Raw genomic sequence first — 24,065 nt, 5'->3', positions numbered from 1 at the left:
AAAGGTAGAATCAGGACAAAAAAAAAAGAACTAAGACTACTTTTTCTGATTCAGTGCCTTTTCTGATTGAGAGTTTCTTTGATTCTCTGACATGTAGCCAAATAAGTACTTAATAGTAATGTGTTTTATTCAATTGATGGCTGTAATACCCAAGTGAAGGAAGTATATAGGGAAGAATGAGAAAAGCTGTAAAGCACAGATTATAACATACTATAATTAGAAACCAACATAGAACATTGTTTCAGGATTGTTCATCTCAAGGAAGAGATCATATTCTAGGAGGACCCCTGGGAAATGTAAATTTTCTGTGGGAAAAAAGTTTTCTCTTGTGATCTCCAGATCATCCTGTCATGCCCCCACACCCCTCCTGGAGAGAGAATACTGTATTGTGCTCAGGGCTTCAGCCCTGCTCATATACATCTTTGAAGAGCTTGTAGCTATTCCGTCCAAACAGAACCAGCATCTCATAGCCCAAGCAGTAGGATGGATAAGTCTTAGTCCACTCAAGAATAGGAAAAAAGTCTTATGAATGTCAGGGAGCTTTAGACAAAGGTTAAAAAATTACTAGTATTCGTAAGAATAATGCAACCATTAATTAGCTATATTGATTGCTCTGTCAACACCTCCATGGGAACTTGATATACAGCATCCCATAGTCTTCATGATGGGCCTCAAAACCAATTAAAGACCTGTAATTCTACCTATTCAAGAGGTTGAGATCTGGGGGAGTGCAGTTCAAATCCAGCCTGGACAGAAAAGTCCGGGAGACTCCGTCTCTAAAATAACCAGCAAAAAGCAAGGCTAGAGGTATGGCCCAAGTGGTAGAGTGCCAGCCAAGCAAGTATGAAGCCCTAGTGTGGCCTACTGGTAGAGTGCTTGCCTAGCATGCATGAAGACCTGGGTTCAATTCCTCAGTACCACATACATAGAAAAAAAAAAAAAAAAAAGAGCAAGTATGAAGCCCTAAAGTCAAACCCCACTACCATGTACAGACACCTATCAAAAAAAAAAAAAAAAAACAGGGCTGGGAGTTTGGCCTAGTGGTTAAAGTGCTTGCCTAGCATGCATGAAGACCCGGGTTCAATTCCTCAGTACCACATACATAGAAAAAAAGCCGGAAGTGGTGCTGAGGCTCAAGTGGTAGAGCTCTAGCCTTGAGGAAGTCCAAGGACATTGCTCAGGCCCTGAGCTTAAACCCAGGACTGGCAAAAAAAAAAAAAAAAAACTGATTTAGCTGACAGTACTGATAGCCAGAAACTGGCTCTGCCTCCAGGAGAGTGATTCCAAAGCAATACTTCTTCCAGGGTTGTGCTAACTTACCACATGCTTTCTATGGAAAATTTAGAAAAACAGAGGCAAGGAATCAACCCCCCTTCCTCAAAATGAGTGTTTTTCCACCTCCTGTGCTTCAGATAGAACCAGGCCTCACCCTTAACCAATCTTAACATGCTCGTGTATTTTACTGCAATTTTTGTGTTATATAAGTGTGTAAAAAGATGAAACATTAAAGAGGACAAAGTTGGTTTAATCATGGCACTATATTAATTACTTGTGCTTAGATAGATCAATCCATACCTGTAAAATTTACCCCTAAATCTGGATTTTTTTTCCCCCTTCTGCTTCTACCGGGAAGCTCAAGTTCATCAGAAGCAAGACACTGTCCTCTGCTGTATGTTCTGTGGGAGGTCACTAATGGTTACCTAGCGTCTCTGCTACACAGCCAGCTCCTCAGGTGAGTTGCCCAGACTGAGAAGGACAGGCAGTTGAGTGGAAAGACTGACAGACAGCAACCCTTTTCCCTTCTATGGCTCTGTTCATTTGTTTCAGAAATGACTGAAGATAGGCCAACATGTTTTTGTTGACAGATGGGAGTCATTGTTGAGTAAGGCAGCAGATGTAGGCCCTGGCTGTGGGTATATGGTAGGAACCTAGCGTGTGAAGTTTCATTCTGGCTATTGCTTTGAGTGAATAGTAAAGAGATGATTTTTCTAGAGTGCCAGCCATGAGTGAAACAGCTGAGTGAAAGCAGGAGGCCCTGAGTTCAAGCCCCAGTATCAGAAAAAGAAAAGCTTGCAGCCAGGTGCTGGTGGCTCATGCCTGTAATCCTAGCTACTCAGGAGGCTGAGATCTGAGGATTGCTGCTCAAAGCCAGCCTGGGCATGAAAGTCCGTGAGACTCTTAGCTCCAATTACCCACCAGAAAACTGGAAGTGGCGCTGTGGCTCATGTGATAGAGTGGTAGCCTTGAGCTGAAGAGCTCAGGGACAGTGCCCAGGCCTAGAGTTCAAGCCCCTTGACCACCACCACCACCAACAACAACAACAGCAAAACTTTCTGTGTGTGAGTGTGTTCAGCACAAGGTAGAAGCCTTTTGTTCAGTGAGTGGATGACTAAGATAATGTTGACAGTAATCATGCTTGAGTTTTCCCTCAGGTTTCTACTTGGCAAAATGGTAACTGTTTAATTATTGTACACACACACACACACACAGACACACACGCGCGCGCGCACACACACACACACTATGGTGGCCTGTTGCAGAAAATGCAAATGATGGGGCTGGGAGTTTAGCTTAGTAGTAGAGTGCTTGCCTAGCATGCATGAAGACCCAGATTTGATTCCTTGGTATCACATACATAGAAAAAAGCCAGAAGTGGTGTTGTAGCTCAAGTGGCAGAGCACTAGGCCTTAAGAAAGCCCAAGGACAGTATCAGGGCCCTGAGTTTAAGCCCCAGGACTGGCAAAAAAAAAAAAAAAAAAAAAAAAAAAGTGAGGGGCAAATAATTCAGAACCTTTGATTCGGTGAGTTTGAATTTGAGCTTTGTGGATAGGATTAATGTGGGCCTTGTTTACTTGTTAAGAATGTACAGATGCTACCTGTCCCTCTGTGCCAGGCACTATGCATTTTCTCTCTAGAAAAGGTAATTGTTTCATAGAGGCTGTGGCACCCTGGGCACCCCGGGTCATGGAGCAGGTAGGATTAGGACTTGTGCCCAGAGAGCTATGAATACCTCGGTGCTAGAGGATCTTGAGTATCTCAGGTTCCTGCTGCCTTTCTCACTTAAGCCCCTTTCTGTGAATGTTTTTCACCCACTAGTCTCCAGCAGCTCTTCACTGTTTGCCTTGTAGGGTTTGTGCCAGCTAGCAAACATGTTCACCGTATCTCAGACCTCACGAGCGTGGTTCATCGATAGAGCCCGGCAGGCCAGAGAAGAGCGGCTGGTGCAAAAGGAGCGGGAGCGGGCAGCTGTGGAGATTCAGGCCCATGTGCGCAGTTTCTTGTGTCGGAGTCGTCTGCACAAAGATATCAGGTAAGCACCAGGAACTCCTCAGTGCAATTCTCTTGCTCCCAAGTAGTAGAAAACAAATGTCAGGCACTGGTAAGTCATACCTGCCATCAAAACCACTCAAGAAACAGATGTGAGGATCGTGGCTGAAAGCTAGCCTGGACAGAAAAGTTTGAGAGGTTCTTATCTACACACACACACACACACACACACACACACACACACACACACACGGCATCCAGGTCTGAGTTCAAGCCTAAGTACTGACAAATGAGTTTTCTCTTCCAGCAATGGTGAACTTCTAATTAAAAAATGCCTTTTTCTTTTTTTTTTAAACTCTTTCCTCCCTAGGAGAGAGATTGATGAGTTTTTTAAAGCAGATGACTCTGGATCCAGTAAAAGAAGCGCACTTTGTATTTTTAAGACTGCCAGAAAATTGCTGTTCATATTCAAAATCAAAGAGGATAATGAGGTCAGTAATAAGAATACACGTGCATAATACTTCCATATACCAAGGCTTCGTGTAAGTACTTTCTAGATCCAAACTCATTTGTCCTTAGAGCACCGCTGTGAGGAAGGCATTTTTACCCCCTACACCTGCCCTCTCTGTTTTCTTGGGACCTGCTCTGCAGAGATTATGCCCAACAAGCCTGAGCTGGACTTTAATGCCTTCAGGAGCTGTGCAGCCTCGGACGAAGCACCATGTAAAGTAGGAATCTGAAGAGGTTTAATGGAGTCATTGACTCCACTGCTGTGTTCAAGGGAAGCCTGTGCTAATCAGCTTGTGGGGAGAAGTTCTATACTCTGACTTTCTAAAGAGATGGTGGAGATCTGGGTTTTTGTTTTTTTGATCAGTCCTAGGGCTTGAACCCTGGGCCTGTGCACTGTCCCTGAGCTCTTTAGCTCAAGGCTACCACTCTATCACTTGAGCCACAGCACCACTTCTGGTTTTCTGGTGGTTAATTGGAGATAAGAGTCTCACAGACTTTCATACCCAGGCTGGCTTTGAACGGCAGTCCTCAGATCTCAGCCTCCTGCGTAGCTAGTATTACAGGTGTGAGCCATTGGTGCCCAGCAGATCTGGATCTTTTTTTTTTTTTTTTCGCCAGTCCTGGGCTTGAGCTCAGGGCCTGACTTGGACTTTCTCAAGGCTAGAGCTCTACCACTTGAGCCTCAGCTCCACTTCCAGCTTTTTTTCTATGTATGTGGTACCAAGGAATTGAACCCGGGTCTTCGTGCATGCTAGGCAAGCACTCTACCACCAGGCCAAACTCCCAGCCCTAGATCTGGGTCTTTTTATGCTTGATGTTCTAATGTGTAAAAGTTAGTGGCTCATTTGATTTTACTTCCACATCTTGTAAACCAAATAAAACATACTCTAATCTCCAAAATGCAGATTGGTAAGTGGAAAATGTATCCCCGGGAAGGCAGTAGGGTCTGTCAGTGCTGAGGGTACGGGTGAGGTTCCCACAAGGAAACAGGACAGACAAGTTGTATACCCTCCTGGTGTTCCTAGCCCAGTAGGAGTGGAAGGAGAACCCAAGAGAGACCATACTGTCATGAAGCTAGGTACAGACAAACTCCATTATGAAGGGGAAACTCCAGGGCCACACAGTTTCCAGGGTGGATGTGGGGATTCCATAGCCATAGTGTAGTCTGTTTTCCTGCTCCTACTTTCCTTTTTGGTGTCAGGATCAAAGCAGTAATGCTGTGAGAAGGGGCACAGCAGTGGGCTGTGAGCCTAAGTCAGTGCCCCTGTGGCTTACAGCACAACAGACTACAGAGCATTTGTCAGTATTCAGCTGCAGGAATCCATGCCTGGTTTTCCAAAATAAGCCCTATGCTTTGTTTCTATATGGAATACACACATTTCTTTTTTTTTTTTGTCAGTCATGGGCATGGACCCTGGGCCTGGGTGCTGTCCCAGAGCACTTTAGTTCAAGGCTACCACCCTACCCCTTGAGCCACAGCACCACTTCTGGTTTTCTTGTGGTTAATTGGAGTTAAGAGTCTCACAGTGTTTAGTTCCTGGGCTGGCTTTGAACCACGATCCTCAGATCTCAGTCTCCTGAATAGCCAGGATTATAGGCATGAGCTACATCGCCTGTACACACATTTCTAAAACACATCAGGAAGACTAATCCTACAAGTTTGAGACCCTGTCTTCAGCCTTCTGTTCCTCAACTTCCACGTTTGTAAGAAGGAACTAAGTATGACATGAATCATTTGATATGTTGCCTGCATGTGCCAGGCACATGTGTTCCCACCCACCCTTTTTCCCACGTTCAGGTTTGTTGGGAGTCTCTAACTCCCTTTCTGTCTCCACAGAGGTTTGAGAAGTTGTGTCGCTGCATCCTCAGCAGCATGGATGCTGAGAACGAGACCAAGGTGAGCGGGTGAGGAGCCAGGAGCCTTCCCCCAGCCCTGGGCGCTAGCGATTTCACTCTTGAGATTTCCTGATGAGTTCAGGGCTTGAACTTGCACACCTGTGCAAATAAGTTATGGCTGTACTGACAAAAGCATGTGCAAGCTGAGCAAGGTGGCTCACACCTGTAATCCTAGCTACTCAGGAGGCTGAGATCTGAGGACCAAGGTTCAAAGACAGCCCAGACACAAAAGGATCTGAGACTCTTATCTCCAGTTAACCTCTAGAAAATGGGAAGTGAGCTTGGCTCAAGGGTAAGGTGATAGTCTTGAGTTGAAGAGCTCAGAGACAGCACCCAGGCTGAGTTCCAGCCCCATTACTCACAAAAAAGGAAGCTGTGTTTTGTGTTTGCCTCTTAACACAGATAGCTGATACCTTTCTAGACTCCATCTTTTTTGTTGTTTATTTTTGAGATTCTGGGGTTTGGAGTTTGATTTGCACTTTTTTTGTGTGTGTGTGCCAGTCCTGGGCTTGGGCTCACGGCCTGAGCACTCTCCTTCGGCTTTCTCAAGACTAGAGCTCCACCACTTGAGCCACAGCACCACTTCTGGCTCTTTTCTATATATGTGGTACTGAGGAATCGAACACAGGTCTTCATGCATGCTAGGCAAGCACTCTACCACTAGACCAAACTCCCAGCCCCTGCACTGCTTATTTTTGAGGTAGGGTCTCATTTCCTGCCTGGGTGCATGCTTTAAGACTCTGATCCTCCAGCATTTTGCCTTCTGGCTGTAGCTAGGATGACAGGAACATGACACCTCACCCAGTTTCTTTTGTTGAGATGGAACCTTATGGGCTTTTCTGCCCAGGCTGGCCTAGAACCAGTCTGTTCAATCTCAGTCTCCTCCATAGCTGGGATGACAGACATCCATTACCATATCCAGCTATAGGTTAAGCAGGGGGAGGTCTCACAAACTTCTCCAGTCCTCCCACTCTCAGCCATCCAGGTAGCTATTAGAGGGACAAGCCACCAGTACCTGACTTGACTTGGGCTGCTCCTCTTTGGAGTTAGTGTTCAAAAGCCCGTCTCTGCTTATCCTTCCCTTTTCCTCGTTGCCTTATTGGACAGTGGCCCTCCCTAGCAGGTCCAGTTCCGGTGACTGGACCATGAGTAGTAAGGTCCTGTAACCACTCCTTTTTGTTGTGCTTGCAGGTGTGGTACGTGTCTCTGGCGCTCTCCAAGGACCTCACTCTCCTGTGGATTAAACAGATCAAGGACATTCTGTGGTACTGCTGTCAGTTTCTTGAGCAGCTCAAGGTAAAAAGGAAAAAAAAAAAAAATCTCATTCTCGTCAGACAGCTTTCGTGGATATTTTCAGTCCCCACCCGTCCTTCCCTCATTTTCTGTGCCTTGTCAATCTAATCGATCAGTGACTGTCTAGTAAGGGGTAACTGGCTGAGCCACTGTAGGAAGAGAAAGATAGAAGCTAGGTGGATATGATGGTCCTTCTGAGCCTCTCTTTGCTACAATATGTAGAACCATTGACCACACTTGCAAGTCTCAGTGCTAAGGAATCCTGTCTACTTCCTGTTCTTTTCATTCTGTTGTGGTATTTATGCCATGTTCTCAAATTCACCTCGTCTGTTACAGCTTTTCTCCCCACCCTGTCATTCTCTTCTTCCAAGGATATGAACTACTTGATCACAGTCACTCCCCACCATTCATCCTTTCACCTTCCCACCTTCCTCCTGCAAATAGTAGTTACCTGTCATCCTAAGTAGAACAACTATTAGACACCAAGGCACTGAGAGGTGAAGAAACTTGCCCAAGATGACAAGCCAGAAGTCAGAGTTCAGGATCACCGTCAGGTTCGTCAGCATTTCCCACGCTGTGGCTACAGTGTCCAAACACAGAGCCACACAGAGCCTGCCAGATATAGTCACCCATGGCCAGCCTGCTCACGTGATTTCCAGAGAAGGCTCACCCCTCCCTTCTCAGGAATATGTGATCCCATGGTAAAGTACTGGTGTGACAGAAGCCTGTGGTCCACTAACTCCTGCAGTGGTCATTCATACCCCAGAGGAAAGTGCACTCCTGCGCCCCTGACTCCATTCCATAGACGGAGGAGAGTTGTACCAGGCTGCTCCTCTGTGGGCAGGGAGGCTATGTGTTCTAATCTTTCCTCTGTTGTTTCCAGCCTGAAATCTTACAAGACTCCAAACTCATCACCCTGTACCTCACAATGCTCGTCACTTTCACAGACACTTCAACATGGAAAATTCTCCGGGGCAAAGGTCTGTGGGACCCATCTCAAAATACCTGCATGGGGGCGGGGCATGGCGGGGGAGGTACCTCAAAATACCCACTTAATCATTATTGCATGGCAGGTTGGGGGGACGTCCTTGTACTGTGGCATAAGCCTGTAATCCTAGCTACTTGGGAAGCAATGATCTAGGCACGAGGAGATAATGGTTCAGGGCTAGCTCAGGCCAAAAGAAGAAAACATTTAGAGGATTCCATCTTAACTGATGACTGGGCTCAGTGGCACACATTGTCACTCCAGACACTCCTGGAAGCACAGATTAGAGAATCAGCATCAGGCCAACCTGGCGTAAACCTTATTGTGAAAATGACCAATGCAAAAAGCGGCTGCATGATCTAGACATGATCAGCTCCTGAGTCCTGCCAGGGAGCAGGGGCTGTAAAGAGAGCGTGGAAAGCGGCAGCTGTGGGCCTGGGTGGGAAAGGAGCCACCAGAGCTCAGAGGAGATATTCTTCTGGCTTGGGGGAGGAAAGGGCACAGCCCCATGCAGGGACAATTGAGCCAAGCTTTCTAGGAAAGATAGGATTGGATGCTATCCTCTTCGAGGAACTAGGAAGGCAAGGCAGAAGTGTCACGTTTCTTGGTGGCCTCTGGCCTAGAGTATCATTTTCTATACCACATAATTAGGACAAGTTATGGCAAGAGATAGTTTCTCAGACTTCTCTCTCTCCTTAGGTGAGAACCTTCGACCAGCCATGAACCACATTTGTGCAAATATAATGGGGCATCTGAACCAGCGTGGATTTTATCCTGTGCTACAGGTCTGTGCCTGTCCACTCTCAAGCCCTCAGTTGGCTTTGGCATAGGTTTTGGCATGCCTGGGGCCTGCCTCACAGAAGCATTTATTTCAGGAAGAGGCAGATTCACAGTGTCTTTCCCTCCTGCACTCTGTCTCAGATGGTCCTGCTTCGGGTGGAGAGTAGGCAGAGTGATTGCCCCGGTGCCCCCCCTTTTTCCCTCCATCCTCCCCCCATCCCCATACACACACACTCCGCCTTTGGGCCCTGAGAATGATACATCTCTAGGCCATTATGCTTAAGGGAGGCCTCGGGTTTGTTTCATCTGGCTCCTTGGGTGTGTCTGGAGTCGGTTTCTATGTCGTTCTCATGAGGCCCTCTGCCCATGCCATACTCATGGAGTCCCTCCACACCTGAGGAGCTCACAAAGCCTCATTGCTGTTCTGAAAAGGAGCATTCATCTTCCTTCTGCCTGGCACTGCAGTGAGCTGTTTCCTGGTCTGGTGGTATGTTGTCTTCATGACAGTCCTATGGTCTGAGGGGTCTCTTAGTACTTTAGCATCTGGTCTATGCTAAATTCTGAGCTCATTGAAATGAGATGCTGTGTTCATCTGACACACTTTATTTATTTATTTATTTATTTATTTTTGTTGTTGTTCCTTCTCAAAAGCAGTGAGGTCTGCTCTGTATACTAGATTAGACCAAACCCCTGGACTCAAGACATCCTCCTGCCTCAGTCTCCTGAATAACTGGGACTATAGGAGCATGCCACTGTGCTCAGCCCTCCTCCATTAATCTTTGAACTGTTTATTGTTATAAAAATATTTTAGCATCATATTTCAAGTAGGAAAATAATAGAACAAACCTTCCATACTCCTTGCTTTTCAAGGACTCGGAAGCATTCATTTTATTTTATTTTTCCCCCTTAATCTACCAACTGCCATAAATTGATGTTATCTGCTGACCAGTTAAATGTTTTTTTTCAGGTGTTGTTAACCCGAGGCCTAGCCAGACCCCGGCCTTGTCTGTCCAAAGCTACTTTAACAGCAGTCTTTTCTCTAGCACTGCGGTAAGTAGATCCTCACCAAGAGGCTGCCTGCTTCTGACTGCACCTCTCGGTTTTCTTTTCTTTTCAGTTCTATTAAGGGGATTTGAATTCAAGGCATTGTTCTTGCTAGACAGCCATTTCAGCCACTCCCTTCCAACCATTTTCCCCTCTTCGGTTATTTTCTGGATTTTTAAAAGTTATTATTTAAAATGTTTATTATTTAGTTATTTTAGGGCTTCACATTTTGGTCTGGGACAGTCCCAGACAAAGATCCTCATACCTATAAACAGCTACACATCTGAGGTGACAGATGCCTGCCACCATGCCTGGTTTACTTATCCAGATGGGGGTCTTTTCATTGTTGTTTTCGCCTGGACTGGTCTCAAATCATGATCCTCCTTGTCTCTACCTTCCGAATAGCTAGGAATCAAGGCAGATATATACCACCATATTCTTATATATTCTTATATATTTATATGTTTATATATTTTAAATGTTACTATCAGACTAACTCATGTTTATAAACTACATAATGCATCAATAAGTTACCATCAAGTGAATAGAATCAAGAACTACTCATTTGATTGAGAAATGGATTGTACCAGAGTCTCCTATTTTCCCTTTCTGAAAACAAGCCTCTCTCTTCTCCTGTTTATGTAGAGTTGGGCCTTCCTTTTTCATTTTACAATTATTATAGAATGAACATTTTCTTTATCGTGGAATTCTTTTTCACAGCTGTTTGCTCTGCTCCATAGTAACTATAGGCATAACCCGCTTTCAGCTAGTACTTTGGGAAAGTCCTGGAAATTAGAAATATTGGGCATGAGGGCGTTGACAGGCTGTTGTTTAGTCTTTAGTTCTGAGTTCACACGGGTTCCTGTCTCAACGAGCTCATCTGTCTGTCCAGCCCTGTGACTGCTGCACAATTTTCAGACAATCTGATCCGGCCCTTTCTCATCCATGTCATGTCAGTGCCTGCCCTCGTGACTCATCTGGGCACAGTGACCCCTGAGGTAAGCGGGTTCTGTGGGTGTTCTCCCCAAAACCAGCACTGTTTCACTCTTGTTCTTAGAATTTAGAAAGTAAAAGGATTTCCCTGCCAGTTCTTACTCTTTCCCCTTTTTCTCTAAACCAATAACCAGTGTAGACACATTCATGTTAGGAAACCAGTGCTATGTCTCCATCCTTTTTCTTGGTGCTGGGGATTGTGCTTTTTTCATCACCATGGCAACTGACAGTCTGTCAAATTTGTGCCCTCAGGGAAACATGGTCAGTTTCCACTTTTAACTGTCTGGTCTGCCATCATTTGCCACTTACAGCGCCTCGCTGTCTTGGAATCTCATGACATGCTGCGGAAATTCATCATGTTCTTAAGAGATGAAGAGCGATGCCGTGACGTGTGTGAGACTTTAGAAGGGTGTCACACTCTCTGTCTGACTGGTGAGTGTTGGAGGATTCTGGCCATCAGGGGAAGCCTGAATATGTTGGTGCCATCATCAGTTTTTAGTAGCAGCAGGAAGAACTTAGTATAAATATATGGCTTCAAATAGATAAAAGTAGATGTAAAATTAAAATTCTCTGGAAAACTGGCCTAACAATAAGGGAACATTAGATGTCAGCTGTTGGCTTTCTAGGGACCAAGGGAAAATTGAAAGTTGCTGAGTGGCCTAGGTCATTTAAAAGGAAAGGGAAGAGAGCCTCAAAGTGATTTTTTGAAGTGAAGGAGCCCCAAAGTACTTTCACTTAGATGAAGGAAGCGCTTGTGAATAGAAGTGTTGGGAAATGGTGGAGGCAAAGTCCTTGTTACCTATAAGGAGAAATTTAAATAGAGAAGGAATCATGAGGCTGAATGTTAGGAGAATGTCTGGTAACTCTACACACAAAGAATATTAAGGGATTGGTAAACACTTGCTGAAAATTCAGTTACTCGTGCACTGTGTGCACTCCTCATTTTAATGTGGGTATTGTGAGTGTGATAGTAAATGCCACATGCCTCTATGTATCTGACTTTCCACATGTCCAAGGGTCATTGACCAACCTCGGAGATAAGGAAACACAATCAACAGCCACATATTTGTCTGGCCAAGCCGCAGTTTGCAGTCCTACTGACAGGTTGTTCTCACATGGAATCTCTTCCTGCACATACCCCATAGCTGTCTGAGCCACAGGTAGAGACCTTGGCTAGGAGACCCCCAAGCATGTCTGTCTAGCCCATCACATAGCCTTCTCTCTGTATAGGCAACCTCCTACAGTTGGGCTCCCTGAACCCCAGAGTCTTAGAAGAGGAGACAGACGGGTTTGTGAGCCTGCTCACCCAGATGCTATGCTACTGTCAGAAGTACGTGTCTCAGAAGAAGTCCAACCTGACACACTGGCATCCGGTCCTTGGCTGGTTCTCCCAATCTGTGGATTATGGGTAGGTCCTGGAGACACATGGCTGTCTTTCTTGATCCCCCCTCTTGTTACCTCCCCTCTTCTTTTTGTTTTTTTTTGGCCAGTCCTGGGGCTCGAACTCAGCGCCTGGGCACTGTCCCTTTGAGCTTTTCGCTCAAGGCTAGCACTCTTACCAACTTGAGCCAAAGTTTCACTTCTGACTTTTTTAGTGCTTAGTTGGAGATAAGAATCTCATAGACTTTCCTGCCTGGGTTGGCTTTGAAGCTCAATCCTCAGATCTCACTCCCTTAAGTAGTTAGGATTATAGGTATGAGCCACCAGCACCTGGCTTCTTCTAGCCTTTTTCAGTGTTGATAGTTTTTTTTATGAAAATGAGACCGTATGATTTTGTCTTGTATTCTTTTCATTAATCATTATGAATTTTATCTGTGGATGATTTTTCTTTTTCACTTTTATTGATTTCACTTTTATTGATTGCCTATGCTGCCATATTTTGGAGCTGCCAGACAAGACAGGTGATGGAAAGGGACAGCAGTTACCCTTGTCCTTTACAGGAGGTCGAGGTGAACTTTGCCCTTTCTTGTTCAGAATGCAAGCAGTGGAAACACTGTTGGGGAAGAGCCACAGCACAGTGTGAATGAGCTGAGCAGAGGCCGGAGCTGAGGCAGAGCTGAGGCAGTGGTACAGCCTGTCCCCTTCAGCCTGAGTGACAGCCTGGAGAGTGGATCCTGTGTTCTTGGAGGGATTTTCTGGGGACACAGTGGTCTGGGTTCCACTGCCTCTTACCCTGAGGGCCTGTAACTCAGCTTCCTCATCTGGAGTATAAGATGATCCCTCCTAGCCCCTCTGACAGGATTATCATGAAGGATGGAAGGAAACATACTGCACATGAGATATATTGCATACATTGCATGCAGAAGGCTACAAGCTGGTTTGTGCTAAGTGGATGGCAGCTGTCCCTGCTAGGAGGGGTGGGAGCCAGCTTAGGGGCTTGAGCAGATGGGTGAACCAGAAGATTCCAGGAATGGGCACTAACCTGGGGTATTGTCAAATGGAAAGGAGCCCCGGAGCAGGAACGCTCTGAGCCATCTAGATGGGGCTTGGGATCATGAAGCTGGCGGGAGGCAGTGGTAGTGGTAGAGTTTTGCAAAATGACAGTGACCTGGGGAGATGAGTCATGCTAGGAAGTCATGCAGCATAGGAAGACTGGGTGAAACAGTGCACAAGTAAAGACTGCATGTCTTTCTGGGCACTGGTGGCTCACACCTATAATCCTACCTAATCAGGAGGCTGAGACCTGAGGATCATTGTTCGAAGCCGGCCCAGGTAGGAAAAGTCTGTAAGACTCTTTATCTTCCAATTAACTACTAAAAAGTCATAAGTGGAGCTGTTGCTCAAGTGGTAAGAGTGCTAGCCTTCAGCAAAAAGAGCTCAGAGGGGCTGGGAGTTTGGCCTAATGGTAGAGTGCTTGCCTAGCATGCACAAAGACCTGGGTTCTATTCCTCAGTAGCACATGCATAAAAAAAACGCCAGAAGTGGTGCTGCAGCTCAAATGATAGAGCTCTAGCTTTGAGGAAGTCCAAGGACAGTGCTCAGGCCCTGAGCTCAAGCCTAGGACTGGCAAAAAAAAAAAAAAAAAAAAAAAGAGCTCAGGAGCTGGGCACAGTGGCTCACATCTGTAATCCTAGCTACTCAGGAGGCTAAGATCTGAGGATCAAGGTTCAAAGCTAGCCTAGGCACTGGGCACTAAAGACCATGAGACTCTTAACTCCAGTTAACCACTAGAAAACTGGAAGTGGCACTTCGGTCAAGGGGTAGGAAGGTAGCCTTGAGCTGAAGAGCTCAGGGACAGCACCCAGCCCCAAAGTTCGAGCCCCATGACTGACAAAAAAAAAAAAAAAAAAAAAAGAGCTTAGGAACAGCACTCAGGCCCTGAGTTCAAGCCTCAGGACACATACACACAAATAAATTCCATGTCTTCACCTATTTGGCCCTCGTAGGTTGTTCTGGTCCGTTCCACATGTTTATGGGTTTGTTTGCTTTGAGTTTGAGATAGAGGCTCTTCCTTTATAGCCCCGGTTGGTCTTGAACTTATGATCCATTTTCCTATGCCTCCTGAGTACTAGAATTACAGGTGTGCTTCACCACATCCAGCTCAGTCCTTACCTTTTTTTTTTTTTTTTTTTTTTTGCCAGTCCTGGGCCTTGAACTCAGGGCCTAGGCACTGTCCTTGGGCTTTCTCAAGGGTAGAGCTCTACCACTTGAGCCACAGCACCATTTCTGGCTTTTTTTTTTCCTATGTATGTGGTACCAAGGAATCGAGCCTGGGTCTTCATGCATGCTAGGCAAGCACTCTACCATTAGGCTAAACTCCCGGCCCCAGTCCTTATCTTTTATTTATTTATTTTTTATTTTTTGCCAGTCCTAGGTTTGGGCCAGGGCTTGAGCACTGTCCTTGGACTTTTCTCAAGGCCAGCACTCTATCACTTGAGCCTCAGCACCACTTCTGGCTTTTTGCTATGTATATGGGGTACCGAGGAATCAAACCCGGGTCTTCGTGCATGCTAGGCAAGCACTCTACCACTAGGCCAAACTCCCGCCACCCCCCCCCCCCAGTCCTTATCTTTTTATTAACTTTCCTGCTATGGGAGTGCTGGCTGCATCTGCACAGTGAAGGCCCATGGGGGAATGGAGGGGGCTGTCCCTGGCCCGGCAGAGGTGGGACTGACATGTTGGTCTCCTGCTCTCTCCCAGCCTCAACGAGTCCATGTACTTGATCACCAAACAGCTGCAGTTCCTGTGGGGGGTGCCTCTCATCCGCATCTTCTTCAACGACATCCTCAGCAGGAAGCTGCTGGAACACCCAGAGCCGGCCCCCGTTCAGCCGGCCTCCCCCCAGAACGTGCTTCCGGTGAAGAGTGAGTGGCCAGTGAGCCTCGGTGCTTGTAGTAGCCAGAGGGCAGCTCCTATTTCTTCCCATGGGGAGGCCTTGTTGCTGTGGGGTGCTCTGACTTCTCCCACAGACATTCTAGGGGGACTCAAATCAAGGTTACAGTTACCAAAACAGTGACCAGAAAACCACAGGAATAGAAAGCAGTCCAGTGTACGTAAGGAATATCCACAGATACATATTCCACAGGGCTGCATGGCCTATCTCTAAACATTAGTTTAGTTTGGCTGTTAACTTTCTAGTGGCCAAAAGAAGCGGGGGAGGGTAGGGAGCTAGAAGCTTTTCTGGGTTCTTGATCATAAAAGAGCCACTGAGCCTGGTACTGGGGGCTCACATCTAACCTTTCAGAATGCTGAGGTGTGAGGATCACAGTCCAGAGCCAGGCTGGCCAGAAAAGCCCGTGAGACTCTTGTTTGCAAAAACCAGCAAAAAGCCAGAAATGAAAGTGTGGCTCAAGTGAGAATACAAGGCCCTGAGTTCAAACTCCAGGACCAGTACAAAAACAAAAGCTACTGAGTCCCAGCTCCTCAGCACTTACTCTGCAGGGTAGAAGTGGGCACAATGGAAAGATTTATTCACAGTCCGACGAGAGTTAGGGAAATGCCAACTGACATGGTGGCACACGTCTATAATCCTAGCAGCTGGAAAGACAGCCAGTAACCCAAAGTTAAGGAAATGTGACTAGCATATGCTGAATAGGGCTATCTCCCATGGCACATTCTGTTTCTCATGCTATTGTGTGTGTGCTGTGTGGCTGTGTCCTGTAGCTGGTGATGGGCATAGGCTGAGCACCTGTACTTCGGGATACAAATGGGAGGCTTAAGACAGAAAGCCACTCCAGACCACGAGTCAGCTTCCTAATCCTCAAGCCTCACGCCCCCTGCCCCCAAGCCTAGAGAACTGAGACTCAGATGAACTTGCCCTCTTCCCCTGGTAAGGTTCTCTGAGTTTTTACCTTTGAGACTATACAAGAATCCCATATCATACCTGGCTTGTTCTAGAAAAAGATGTTGATAATCTGAAGAGGTCCTGGGTTGTCACCCAGATCTATTTGTCCTATTCCTCCAATGTATCGTGCAGGACTGTGCTGAGCCCAAGCAGCAGGCCCGCTTTGTGGCCTGGCTGGAGGTTTCTGGGAGTTTTTATCCACACTCCTTTTCCCAAAGCAGGTGGGATGCAGCAGATGGCTGGGCTTCTGTTAATGTCTTCCTTCCTCCATGCCAGGTCTTCTCAAGCGTGCGTTCCAGAAGTCTGCCTCCGTTCGGAATATTCTAAGGCCAGTCGGGGGCAGGCGCGTGGACTCCGCAGAGGTGCAGAAAGTGTGCAGCATCTGCCTCCTCTACCAGACCTCGCTGACCACGCTCACCCAGATCCGCCTGCAGATCCTCACAGGTGGGAGCCTGGCTGCTGCCCCCTCCCCCAAACCTCACTCAAAGTGGGGGTTTCCTTTCTCCACGCAAAGAGATTAAGAGTTTGAGCTGGAGGTATGACTCAAGCTATCTAGTGCCTGTCTAGCAAGCACAAAGCCCTGAGTTCAAATCCTACCATCTCATGAAAGAAAACTGTGTTTTTTGTAGGGAGGTTTTTTGTTGTTGTTGTTGTTATTTGAGATTGGTGATACTCAGAGAATTTATACCAGCCCTGCTGGGGTTTTTCTTACCTGGCTCTTGTTTCAGTTTTGACAAGTCATGTTTTCTGACTAGAACTTTAAAAAAGAAAGCAGGATGGAAAAATACTTTGTCTTGCACCCAAAGTCTTGCATACCCTAGTATGCTTCATCAAAAAGAGAAATATTGAAACTAACATGCCATTCCTCCCCCCACTTCATTAGCCATTTTATAAGTATTTAATCATGTCAGTAATTCTCTTCAGAAACCTCATTTCTTTGGCCATCTGGTACCTCATCTTGTGAATAGGCCCAACAGTGTTTTTCCTCTTAGCTGGGTGAGGAAAGTCTCTTCTGTAAGCACAAAATTGAATGTCAGGGCTTTTTAGGGTTCAGCCTAGCAGTTATAAGGAGGAGGTGGGACTCGTAGCACAGAAGGTCTTTGTGAGCCATGAGAGCTTTGAAAGGATTAAGAGTTTTGAAATCGTTAAGTTGCTGCTTCTGTATTTCATGCTAGGTTATTCCTTCTTCCGATGTTCACAGAGCACCTACCTGTGCAAGGTACTATGGAAACAGAGGTGGGAACTAGCTAAGCACTGCCCTCAAAGGGAGTATTGTAGAGTGGAGAGAACAGCTGTATGGAGGGAAAGGTGCAAAGAGGGCTCGGCCTTGGAGCAAGGCTGCATGGGCTGAGCAGAACTGTTGGCTCTGGCAGCTCGGTCTTTGTTGTAAGGCCATCTTGTGTGTTAGAAGTCTACCAACCCTGGGTCAGGAGTGCTTGCCTAGCATGCACAAAGACCCAAGTTCAATTCCTCAGTACCACATACATAGAAAAAAGCCAGAAATAGTTCTGTGGTTCAAGTGGTAGAGCAGTAGAGCACTAGCCTTGAGAAAACCCAAGGTCAGTGCTCAGGTCTTATACTCAAGCCTAGGACTGGAAAAAAAAAAAAAAAAAAAAAAAGCCTAGAAGAAGTCTACCAGGTTGAACGCCTCTGGTCTAGTGGAGGTGTTAGAGCTGAAAGTGCAGACTGCTTGCATGTCAGAGATGCAGTCTATAGACTTCCTGGGAAAATGGATTTGGGGTGTGAGGACTAAAGGTAGCAAAGTGATCCTAGGTTTGGGACCTGAGTGCAGATGGTGGAGAAGCCCACTCGGGAACGTGGCCCGTGGGGAACTGAGAGTTGTGTTGGGCTAGGAGAATGTGGGGTATGTAAGGCCTCCACACACACTGTAGGGGTGGAGTGAAGCCTTGAGCAGGGTCCTAGGAGACTAGAGGAGGGCGGAGACCACACACAGCTGAGAGTCTGGGACCACTCGGAGAGAATTTTGATATTACTGCCTGGGTCCAGCTTTCTAAAATGAGTTTGCATCTCAGCTCACTTTCCTGGGGAGAGAATCAGAAAGTGTTTGGGCCGACATGAAAATCCTACTTCTAACAATAAAATGGTATTTAGTTCATTGTTTAGCTATATACACTTTAAGTCAGATTATAGAAAATAGTATCTTAGCCAGGTGCAGTGGCTCACATCTGTAATCCTAGCCACTCAGGCAGCTGAGCTCTGAGGATTGGGGTTCAAAGTCATCCCAGGCATTAAAGTCCGTGAGACTCTATCTCCAGTTAACCACCAGAAACCAGAAGTGGTGCTGTGGCTAAAGGGGTAGGACGATGGCCTTGAGTTGAATTGCTCAGTGACAATGCCCAGGCCCAGAGTTCAAGAAAAATAAGAGGGGGGAGGGAAATGGTATCTTGCCAGGTGCCAGTGGCTCACAGCTATAATCCTAACCACTCAGGAGGCTGAGATCTGAGGAACACAATTCAAAGCCAACCCAGGCAGAAAAAGATTCATGAGACATGTACAATTAACCACCCAAAAAGCCAAAAGTGGAGGTGTGGATCAAGTGATAGAGTACTAACCTTGAGCCAAAATGCTCAGGGACAGGACCCAGGCCCTGAGATGAAGGCCCCAGGGCCAGCGTTAAAAAAAAAAAAAAAAAGCAGGAAAGGAAAGGAAAGGGAGAGGAAGGCAGGCAGGCCAACATCTTTTAAAATGCTGCTTTTGTAATCTCACAGCTTAGGGAACATCTCTGATCCTGCTCCTTGCGTGCCCCCGAGACACCAGAGCTGTGCCAGTCCTCCACCCCGCTCTCCAGGGCACAGCATCCCTGCTGTGGCTAAATCACAAGACGGTACAAGGCCGTGAGGTGCGGGGCTCAGTGTACACCCTGATCCCATTCCTAAGGTTACATCTCTAGCTCTATTGTACAGTTCTTTCTGTTCACCCTAAGCAGCCTTTAGTAGCATTGACTTGGGTGGCCCACAGCCCCGCCCCACACTACCGTGTCTGCCCAAACAGTACATTCAGAACTACAAAACTCACATGAAAAGAATAAGGCCTCAAATATAGATGACTGCTTTTCTGATGCATGCACCTTCCTCTCCAGACTCCAGCTGGTCTGCAACTTCAAAACCAGCCGTGTCTGTCTGAGGCCTCAGAGCCTCAGGAAGCAGACTTAACATGGCTTCTGCTCCCCAAGGTTAAGTCTGTGTCACTCAGTGTCTCTTTTACAGTCCTTCATCACTTTCCCATGTTGAATTCAGAGTACTCAGAGATGAGAGGTGCATGATACGAAACATGGCTGGGCCTGAAAGATGGTGAGAGACAGGTGTCTGTCTGTGGGCCAAAGACAGCCCATGACTGATTTTTGTAAATTGCCGTACATTAGATCACAGCCAAATCCATTCATTCACAGGGCTCTGCAACTGCATTGGGCTAGCCTTGAGCAGTGTGCAGATGACGTTTCCCATGTCCTCCCCTATGACCCGCACCCTATCTTAGCCTGACTTAGGAGAAGAGTAATGCAACATCCCGGGAAGGCGACCAGAGCAGCACTTTGCAGTCAGCCCCTGGCCCTCTGCAGAGCCCATGTTCAGCAAGGGAAGCGCTGTGCTGGGATAAAGGCTGTCTACCCACCTTCAGAGACTTCTCTGAACCTCTGCTGGTCCTATGCTGCTCAGGGCACCAGTCATTCTTTGCTCAATTAAACTCTGCTAGTTTTAATTTATTTCAGGTTTTCTTCCTTTCTTTAATTATGATTATAGCAAGAGACCATCTGGCCCACAAAGTCTCAAAACATTGACTCGGGCCCTCTCCAGAAGAAACTTGCTGATCCAAAATAGAATTGCTAAGGCAGACAGTTCTGGGTTCTCTTCCTGGTGCTGTACAAATTATGAATCCTCTCTATGCTTCCCTCCTCCCCATCCCACTCCCACATCCCCACCCAAGCCGAAAAGAACTCGGGCTTCCCAGGGAAGCCAGTGTTCAGGGTGGTATCTGGCACACCCATTCAGCATTGGCATCATTGTGATTCTGTTGGCGATGCTCTTCTGACTTTGACTGCTCACTAATAGGTTTCAGTGCTTGTTTTTCCACGGGAAAAGAGAAACAGCAGGTCAGCTGGAGCACCCATCTGAAGCTTGGGTTTCTCTGTCCTTTTCCAGGTCTCACTTACCTTGATGACCTGCTGCCCAAACTATGGGCATTTATCTGTGAGCTGGGGCCCCATGGAGGGTTAAAGCTCTTCTTGGAATGCCTGAACAACGACACTGGAGAGTCCAAGCAGCTCTTGGCCATGCTGATGCTGTTCTGTGATTGTTCCCGACACCTCATCACGTAGGTTGCTGCTGTGGGGCCAAGGACCTGCTTCTAGTTGCCCTGGCGGGGAGCAAGCTGCAAATGTTGGGGGATCACCACTCGCATGTGGGCCTGTGTGACAGGGTCAGTATAGGAATTGGGTAAGAGATAGGTGCAGTGATGCAGTCTCCAGCTATCCTGGCGACCAAAGATCGCTTAAGTTCACTTGAGGCCAGGCTTGGACAGGGTAGCAAAATCCCATCTCAGAAAAACAAAGAAAGAAAACATTACAAAGAGGATAGCATACACTGCATGTTCAGCAGTTGTTTCCATCCCATCAGGGAAGCTGAGTCTATATGAATGTGAGTAGATCAGGGGAGCTCTTAGAAACGGGCTCAAATCACAGCCCAACTTTACTTATGCTGCTAGGTAGATTACTGGAAAATTCCAGAGCCAGAGTACAAAACCCAGCTCAGCCAGTTACTGAGACAATCCTGGGATTCCACCTCACTAAGAGTTTCTTCCTCTCGAAAGAAGAATAAAAACAACACCTACCTTTTAGGCTGGTGGTAAGAATCGAGAGAGAATTAATGCCAAGTTTGGACAGGTCGCTTAGCTTCTCCAAGCCACAGTTTTCTTATTAGTAAAATAGAGATATTACCAATCTGCTGAAGAGTCAGGGAGGAAAGGACTATCAAGTACTTAAAACAGCATTTGTCAAAAACTTAGTACTTCATTCCAAGTAGGAAATTAAGTGTACGCATTCTGCTTTCTCCTAGAAGGTTGGTGGAGAATTGTAAGCTAGACTGGGTCCCTGGCAATTACGTTCAGGCAAGAGAGGATGGGGGGCGAGAGGTGACAGGTGGAGTGGGCGTCGTGGAAGGGCTCAACGAGCAGGTCTGTCAGCTGCGAAAGTCCAGGTCGCCCTCGTTCAGAATGAGTCATGTTGGAAAGTTTGTAAGATTGTTTTAGGGAGAGCTGTATCTCATTCATTCATTCATTCATTCATTCATACTTGTCATGTGCTGGAGTGTCAGGGTCCACACCAACAGACTAGCTCATGGTTCCTTCCTCTTCAGGCATGAATGAGACTTTAAAACGTTTTGTTTTGTTTTCTCAGTGTACACTCTCTATTTCAAATATTTGTTATAACACCATTCTTAATCCTTTAGGACATGAGCAAAGATCACTCCCTGCAGAAACAACACAACCATGTACATAACTTTTACAGAACCAAGGAAACGCTTCCGTATTAGAAAAGAAGAAAGGAGAAACTTCAGCTGCCATCAAGCGTTATCTTGTGGTAGTCATAAAGTATAGTGTTTTGGAAAGTTTGCATGCAGCACAGGAATTCTGGTTGTCTACTTGGTTATACTCCTGGCTGAGGTGCCATTAGATCAATGTCACTTAAGTTCCTGGCCAGCCAAACTCCCGCAGCAAAGAGTCCCAAATTGAGGATAAAGTTCCTCCGGAAGTCATTCCTATCCGTGGCAAAGCGGTAGACGCCCCGAAGCCAAACTCCCACGCTGTCTGAAATCTCGGGGGCTTCATGTGCCGGGCCGGGAGCGCTCACCGCCATCCCGCTGGAAGCCATAGCAGCCCTTGCAGCCTCCCCCAGCCTAGGCCATCTTCTAAAATGTTGTTTTAATTGTGACCAGGACTTGAACTCTATATTTGACCTTAACTTTGCCTGCGAGTAAGAAAAATGCAGGAAGAGAGGTTGTATAGGGTTTCTCTTAGCTGTATTTTTCTTTAATATATCTACTGTGGACAGTTTCACATAAACAGTAGAAAAACTCAGTGAAGCCCCATGTGCCACCACTACCTTTGGCAGCTACCAGCTCACAGCCATCCTACTCCAGCGAGATCACCCGGATTATTTTCATTCACTTCTTAGGGTTGCAATATTTGAGCTATAACTTGAAGGAAGGATCTCTACAAAGTGGAGCTTACCAACTTTGTTTACTCTGAAAGTAGTAAGATCCCTTTTTCCGCCCCCCTTTAACCTTTTCTCAGGGGAAATTCTGAAGAGTTTTCTGTCTGATACAGGATCCTGGATGACATTGAAGTTTATGAAGAACAAATTTCATTCAAACTGGAAGAGCTGGTCACCATCTCCTCTTTTCTGAATTCCTTCGTGTTTAAGATGATCTGGGATGGAATCGTAGGTAAGGTTCCGGTATTCATTGTGAATCAGTGCTGGGCCAGGGAGGCCAAAGTCTGTGACAGCAGCAGCTGACACTTAGCTTTGTTGTCTACCCAAATTAATAGAAGACGCACATCTGTTCAGTTTCTGAGACCTCTTAAGAGATTAGCATGCTCCTGGAGGTCCCACTGAGCGAGGTGTCTTTTAGGATTTGTGCACATGTGCGTGTGTGTGTGTGTGTGTACGTGTACGTGTACGTGTACGTGCGTACGTGCGCGTGCATGTGCATGTGCTGGTTCACACTTCAATGCAAGCCCACCTCCTGACCCATTTACAGTTGTTCTATGCATAACTCACTTAGGGTAATCAGAGCCTTTGAGCAGCATCCTCGCAGGAGGTGATAAGTCTGAGGGACACTCGGGCCCTGCAGACACCAAGGACACTCCCTGGGGAAAAGGGTGTGGGCCCTGTCTTTCCATTCCTGTCCTATGCCAGCCTCAGCCTCCCCGATTCCCCTGCAGAGAATGCCAAGGGTGAGACTTTGGAGCTGTTCCAGTCTGTCCATGGGTGGCTGATGGTGCTGTATGAGCGGGACTGCCGGCGGCGCTTCGCCCCTGAAGACCACTGGCTGAGAAAGTGAGTGCTGGGCTGAGCGGGGCTCATAGCAGTGGCAGTGTCTAGCATGGAGGGTTTTTTTTTTACCAGTCCTGGGCTTTGAACTCAGGGTCTGGGCCCTGTCCCTGAGGTTCTTTTGCTCAAGGCTAGCCGCACCGCCACTTCCAGCTTCTTTTATTTATGTGGTACTGAGGAATCGAACCCAGAGCTTCATCCATGCATGGCAAGCACTGTCCCATTAAGCCACCTTCTCAACTCCCAGCACTGAGTATTTGTATCCTCAGAAGGAAGGCCTTTTCCTTCCTGTCGATAGTCTGTAGAAAGGGCTCTGTTCCCACCAAGCTCCTATCAGGGCTCACCACCTAGCATCACTTCTGTTGCACTAGTATCATTGTAGAGTTAATTAGTAGCAACAAAGCCAAGTCCCATTCAGCTGCTGTTTCTTACCCAGCCTGGGAAGAGGTGATCTCGGGGGACCTGAGAAATGGAATGGGGAATCTCATGGTTGTTGCTTTATTTTGTTTTCTTTTCCCATGACCAAGAACTCACACTCAATATCTGACGCTTGTTTCTATTTATTGCCTGGCACACTACCTACCACTCCAACCTCCATGGTACTGCCTTAAGCTGAGGATATGACTCAAGTGGTAGAGCACTTGCCTAACAAGCACAAGAAGCATAAGACTCTGAGTTCAAACCCTAGTACTCCAATAGGAAGGGAGGAAGGAAGGTTAAGCTTAAAGGTTGAGAGTAGCGTGGGGAGCAGGGGACTCCTTCCACAGCAGATACTCTCAAGAGCATACAGCATGTGTGGTGACATGTCAGCATTTATCTCACCGCTGCAGCGCTGGCTCCAGGGCTTCATGAAAGTCCTGAAGGGCCAGATGGTTTTAGGCTGGGACCATAGTTGGTCACAGTCACTTCCTCTGCTGTCCCCTGCCTGAGTGGATAGACATTAGCAT

The 24,065-nt window shown here is 46.8% G+C and overlaps 1 protein-coding gene and 1 pseudogene across 1 annotated transcript in view; one reads left to right on the top strand and one right to left on the bottom strand.

The window, feature by feature from the left end:
- Ube3b (ubiquitin protein ligase E3B) overlaps positions 1 to 24,065 on the top strand; it is a 39,405-nt gene that overhangs the window by 1,721 nt on the left and 13,619 nt on the right. Inside the window, exons 3-18 of the mRNA XM_090320305.1 lie at positions 1,634 to 1,732; positions 3,129 to 3,310; positions 3,638 to 3,758; positions 5,615 to 5,674; positions 6,865 to 6,969; positions 7,850 to 7,946; positions 8,651 to 8,736; positions 9,699 to 9,781; positions 10,668 to 10,773; positions 11,080 to 11,200; positions 11,999 to 12,176; positions 14,909 to 15,072; positions 16,329 to 16,496; positions 20,210 to 20,381; positions 22,392 to 22,510; positions 23,010 to 23,124. Of these exons, the coding sequence (XP_090176431.1) occupies positions 3,150 to 3,310; positions 3,638 to 3,758; positions 5,615 to 5,674; positions 6,865 to 6,969; positions 7,850 to 7,946; positions 8,651 to 8,736; positions 9,699 to 9,781; positions 10,668 to 10,773; positions 11,080 to 11,200; positions 11,999 to 12,176; positions 14,909 to 15,072; positions 16,329 to 16,496; positions 20,210 to 20,381; positions 22,392 to 22,510; positions 23,010 to 23,124 (1,856 nt within the window). The 5' untranslated portion in view covers positions 1,634 to 1,732; positions 3,129 to 3,149. The remainder of the gene's footprint in view (positions 1 to 1,633; positions 1,733 to 3,128; positions 3,311 to 3,637; positions 3,759 to 5,614; positions 5,675 to 6,864; positions 6,970 to 7,849; positions 7,947 to 8,650; positions 8,737 to 9,698; positions 9,782 to 10,667; positions 10,774 to 11,079; positions 11,201 to 11,998; positions 12,177 to 14,908; positions 15,073 to 16,328; positions 16,497 to 20,209; positions 20,382 to 22,391; positions 22,511 to 23,009; positions 23,125 to 24,065) is intronic.
- On the bottom strand, positions 21,455 to 21,936 carry LOC150045129 (mitochondrial import receptor subunit TOM6 homolog pseudogene; annotated as a pseudogene).

The sequence above is a fragment of the Megascapheus bottae genome, chromosome 28, assembly GCF_031878675.1.
Source record: "Megascapheus bottae isolate mThoBot1 chromosome 28, mThoBot2.hap1, whole genome shotgun sequence".
In the NCBI taxonomy this organism is placed as follows: Eukaryota; Metazoa; Chordata; class Mammalia; order Rodentia; family Geomyidae; genus Megascapheus; species Megascapheus bottae.
Note: the sequence above shows the minus strand (reverse complement) of the source record. Positions and strands in the feature narration are given on the sequence as shown.